Genomic DNA, 5,424 nt, shown 5'->3' with positions numbered 1-5,424 from the left:
GAAACTTTCCACTGTGCCGCAGTGGATTGGTTTTGCCTCACAACGCCGCAGTGGGGTTCTGTATTTAAAAAAAAAAGAATTTACGGATTTTGATTAAACGAGTTTGGGTCTTACAATTGTCATCTTTCTTTTGGGAATCTTTGATTATCTTGGGTTTTTATTTATTAAACATTTCAAAATTTAATGCAAGTTCACTAGAATAATGACACTCTATGAACACAAAAAGGTTATATTGCCTTTAATACAAAATAGACTTATGCCCGCACAATGTGGCGGCTATGGGGTAGTGATTGCGTAGGTGGTGGTGGTGACGGTGGTGGGAGTGGCGGTGGAGACGATGATGGTAAATGTAAAAGTAATTGATGTTAAAGGTAGTATTATAACTATTTTAAGTGTTGGAGATCTATAGTATAAATTATTTCATTAAGGGTATTACAAGTATATTAGACGAAGATGTTAAATTATTGAATAAAAGAGAGTATTTTTGGTTTTTTTTCAAAATTTTAAATGTGGTTGGCCATTTTGATTTATGAAGCATGATTAATGCAAAAACAAACGATAGTTGAAGCTCCGTAGCCCGGGGCTTAATAAACTTACTAGTTAATAATAATCGAAGTAAACAAGCCACGTCAACTTCGAACAGTACATGCAAAATGCAAGAACAAAAAACCCAAAATGCAACAACATAAAACACAAAAGCCTAACGGCAGATGGGGAAAGAAAAAAACCCTTTTGTTATAACGGCTTAATGGCACTTGTAAAGACTTAAAAGATAAAGGATGAGGATTCTCTCAAGTTATAATACTAACTTGAGTCAAGTTAGAAGAATCATGATCTTGAATTAAAATCAAAAGCCAACGTTCAATGATGATAACTTGACCTATCAAGTTGTTTCAACTTGAGAGAATCTCCTTCTAAAAATATTATAGATAAAAATTACCAAGTTCAACCATGAATCAAATCATGGCACTGATTGTTGAGAAAATGAGTGATCTGTCAACATATAGTGTGGAAAATCTATAATCCATATACTTGTGGGAGCCACTTTTAAATGTCATACAACTATTGATGCATGAGATACGATTGGTTACAATAGTGATTTGCAAGATTATACATACACTATTTTTGCTATAAATAAAAAAGGTTTAATGTGCTCTTTGAACCGCAGTCTTGAACAGGAGTACATAAAGCTTCTGATCCATAGAAAAATACATAAATCCACCCACTGAATGTGTCACAAATGATCCAAAACTTGACCCTACAATACAATGCCATGCTGGTCCATATATCCCATCAAATTCCTGCAACAAGTAACCAAAACAATTTAGTGTTTGTTTTCCTTTACATTTCCTCTCATGAGTTCCATTTATGCTGCAAGACAATAAATATGTATAGGACCTACATAAAGGTCAGCTAACATGATAACATTAAACTCCTACCAAATAGTGTGCTAAAAAAAGGTATCTTAATAATACCAATGACAAAAACAGAACAAATTATAAATTAGGCCGGAGGGAGATCCTGTCGGGTAGGGGTCGGGTTCGCCGGACCCAATCAGCTACACCGCCACCCTTCGGTTAAGGATCGGGTAGGAAGAATCGGGTAGTGATTTCGAGTATGTAAACCGAGCCTTGGGTTCAAATATTCGAACAGTGGCACCGCTTTGAAGTAAAATGGCAATCTAAGTCCACCTGAATTACGACTCCAAGAAGGTCGGATTAACCTCGAAAAAAGTGATCCAAAAATGGATTTGACCTAAAGTTTCAGGTCCAGGTCCAGGCACCGCTCTGAAGTAAACAACGTCATTCAGGGTGAATCGAATCTGAAAACAAAGCGGCTTACCAGGCCGAAATAGACCGACTTGAAGCTCCCAATCGGGTTCGTACCGCCGCTGAAAATGAGCATGTGGTGTATCTTTGACAGAAGATCGATTGGCTGGATCAACTTATTTTCCAGCTTACCACCGCAACTATGACTTTGACAGCCTTGTTAACCCACGGGGAGTTCTGGCAAGGCAGTGATGGTGGTGGTCGGCATGTGGCGTACTATACTGACCCAGAGGAGAAGTACGTATCTCCTCCACCTGGCGACGTTGCCGGGTCTCCTGAACCATACCGCTACATCCATCGAAACGACGGCGATAGTACTGTGGAGTGTGGACTCGGACTATTCCGAGTGTTAGTCGTATATATTTCTAGTAATATGTGTTTTTTAGTTTTAGTAATGTGTTTTTAGTTTTATTTAAGTATTTAGTTTAAGTTTTTTAGTTTTATTAAAGTGTTTTTAGTTTTATTAAAGTGTTTTTAGTTGTATTTAATCATTTTCCATATTATGTATTGTATTTTATTTAAGTTTAATGAAATTATGTTTTATGTTTATATGGTTTTAATTATATGTATTAAAGTTAAATGAAAAAAAAAAATAAATTGGGTAAGATTGGGTATGTTATGCCTACAATTTGGGTAAGAATTGGGTAGTTATGCGTTGGAGAGTTTTGATTGGAGGATGAATTGGGTAAGGTTGGGTATGGAAAATGTACTCCCTCCACCCTTAGTTGTTAATTTAGGTAGCCAACAATATCTTTTTTTTGTTTCCTTGTATATGTGTAACCATTGACTAGTCCCCTAGTGCTAAATACAATTGCATTGTAAATGTGAACATTTATTTTATCAAATAGATAAAACTTTTCAAAGAACACAAATAAATAAATTTTAAAAAGAAAGATTATCAACCGATAAATTTTCCGTTATCAACAAAATGATATGCATACATAAAAAGCATCCATATCATGATATCAATGAAAAAACCTAGCTGAAAAGGTTATATCAACAACACACTAAATTCTTAACAAAAACCTTCCAGTTGAATTAAAAGAATAATTCCGATACTGCAAACTAAAAGAAAAGCTGATGAATGCCTGACCTATCACACTGATCTTTACTAAGCCGGGAAAAAACCCATAAGCAGGCCTCCCTAACAGACCACACCTGGATCTCGATGTGGTTTTTGTGTTCCCCACTGAGATACAACATCCGTCAAGGACTCAAGTGTGGTCTAATAAATGTAGTTCAAAAACATAAGTAGCACTAAATAGAACTCTCATCCCCATATTAAGTAGACTAAAGATATATTGTCCAAATTTATTTAATTTTCAAAAACGGCCAGTTATTCACACCCTTTCCAGATAAAAAAAATCAAAAGATTTCAGTACACTAAGTATCAAAAAGGGACTTGGCCAACATTGATTGGGATACTTCAGAGATATCACTACACATGACAACATCTAAAAGAGGGCTAGATAATGGTTAAGCCATGGGTCAAACAATTGAACATGAGTATCATAACTCCAACTAATTCTACTTATTGAACATCCACAATATATACATCAGCATTCTATAAATGCAACAAAGTTTCCTTTTGCAATAGTTGCCTACACATTGTACTCTATCATGGAATAATTGCCAAAATCATTAATAATCAAACACTAACCCCATTAACTTTGACCAACCAATCAATTTCTTCTCAAAGGACCATTAAATCCAAACTGAACAACATTCATTGGTCAAGACACAAACAGCACTCATTGCCCAAATACATAAATAGAGATTAAACAACAAACTTCATGAACCCAAAGTAGTGCAATAATATAAGGAATCTTTTTAAGACATTAATAAATAACTATGTAGTCCATGGGCTATGGTTAACTTATTACAAGAAATAATTGTAACAAATTCCGACAGAAACCAAATAGGAGGAGGTGAGATATCAACAGTCTTACACTATTCTAACATAGAAACTACTTCTAGAAAGACATCCGGCCATGTTTATGGTTAACTTATGACTAGTAGTAATTAACATAAAATTGTTGCACTTATAAGTCTATGAGGTGATTATGTTTAATGTATAACATGTTTATGCATTTCTTAACAGTTTAAACATGACTACCCTAACCATTTATCCAAATAAAAAGCAAGCACAAAATTACAAAAAATATATACTTAAAAAAAAGGGGTGGGGAGGTACCTTTTTGAGGGTCAAAGCAAGTGTTTTGGCAGTGAACTTTTCCAAACTATCATAAGTTTTTCTAGTAACATCAACAACATGAATTTGCATATAAGGAGGCATATCAGCTGAAACTACTTTAACACCATTACAAGCAAAGAAATCATTCAACTCAGCTTTTGAGCTACTTCCAAATGACTTTCTTCTCATCATCCCCATTGACATATTTTGCTTTTTTATATCAAACCCATTCTGTTGTTGTTCATCTTTAATAAGCTTCAAATTTACATACTTTTTAACTTCAACATCATCTTCAATCATTTCTTGTGGTTTCTTTGTGGTGGGTATTTTGTTACTAACAACAATAGCTCTTTTGATTTTATCTTCTTCTTGATGTTGTTCATTGGGTTTATTGGAGTAATAATAATGGAGGGGTTTTGGTTTCTTTTTAGAAAGTCTTGTAGTGGTTTGACTTTGACTAAGTGATTTAGTCAAAGATGATGCTGATGAAGTTGTTGAGTTATCAATAATTGAAGAAGAAGAAGAAGAATGAGCTTTTTTATGGTTCATGTAAAGTCTTGAAAAGTGATTAGATATGTTTTGAATGGAAGTGATTGGTGGTGGATCTGGGTGGTGGGTTGTGGTGGGGTTAGGGTGGTTGTGGTTCATGGTGGTTGTCTCAGGTGGTGGGGGTGCATAGTTGCGGCGGTGAGTGGTTGTGGTGTTGTGTGACATTGTTTTTTTTGTTGAACTTTTTTTATTTAACTGTGGTGAGAGTGTAAATGAAGGATTTGGGGGAGATAAATGGGAGGGGGGGTGGTATAGTAGATCTAATAAAGGTGGGGACAGTGTGTGTAGGGAAATGTGTGACTTTTGGTTTTTTGAACTCTATATATCTGTTTTAGACTTTTAACAACCCAGGGGGTGCTCAACGTTCTACTTTTAATTTGGTTTATGCCCGTTTCTTTTTATACGCTTACTAATTAAAAACTTAATATATTCTGTTAAATTTTACATATTTTTTATACTTAATAAACAAAATTAATTATCAATTACTTATTTTTTACTTAATACATACAAACGTTATTTATATATTCAATAATTTGATACATTTAACATTTAATTACTAAAAAAAACAGGCCCATTCTTTTTATATCAAAACAATAGTTTATACGTACATAAGTATATTTATAAGGCTATTTCTAATGGGGTGACTTTGGTGCCCTTAGGTACCTTTTGATATCTTTTGACGTTGGAGTTTTTTCAAAACTAATGATTTTTTGAAGGATGCCCCTAATTAAGAGCATGTCCTTATTTGTTTTTACCTAATATACTTTTGTTTTTAATTTGAGGTAAAAGGATATGTAAGAATGTTTATATGATTAGGGATAAAATTATATAATTTGAAGGATTTATAAAGAT

The 5,424-nt window shown here is 34.1% G+C and overlaps 1 protein-coding gene across 1 annotated transcript; it reads right to left on the bottom strand.

Annotated features, from left to right (window-relative positions):
- Positions 1-1,004: 1,004 nt before the first annotated feature.
- On the bottom strand, positions 1,005-4,832 carry LOC122607825. Its single transcript, XM_043780879.1, has 2 exons — positions 4,024-4,832; positions 1,005-1,301 (listed from the first exon to the last, which is right to left on the bottom strand). The coding sequence occupies exons 1-2, from the start codon at positions 4,735-4,737 to the stop codon at positions 1,146-1,148; spliced, it is 870 nt and encodes a 289-aa protein (XP_043636814.1). The 5' UTR covers positions 4,738-4,832; the 3' UTR covers positions 1,005-1,145.
- Positions 4,833-5,424: the final 592 nt, after the last annotated feature.

The sequence above is a fragment of the Erigeron canadensis genome, chromosome 7 (assembly GCF_010389155.1).
Source record: "Erigeron canadensis isolate Cc75 chromosome 7, C_canadensis_v1, whole genome shotgun sequence".
Taxonomy (NCBI): Eukaryota; Viridiplantae; Streptophyta; class Magnoliopsida; order Asterales; family Asteraceae; genus Erigeron; species Erigeron canadensis.
Note: the sequence above shows the minus strand (reverse complement) of the source record. Positions and strands in the feature narration are given on the sequence as shown.

Excerpts from the sequence above, each read along its gene's own strand:
- LOC122607825 (XM_043780879.1), bottom strand. The coding sequence starts at position 4,737 with ATGTCACACAACACCACAACCACTCACCGCCGCAACTATGCACCCCCA. Across the intron at positions 1,302-4,023 it reads TTGCTTTGACCCTCAAAAAG|GAATTTGATGGGATATATGG; the intron begins GTACCTCCCCAC and ends TACTTGTTGCAG.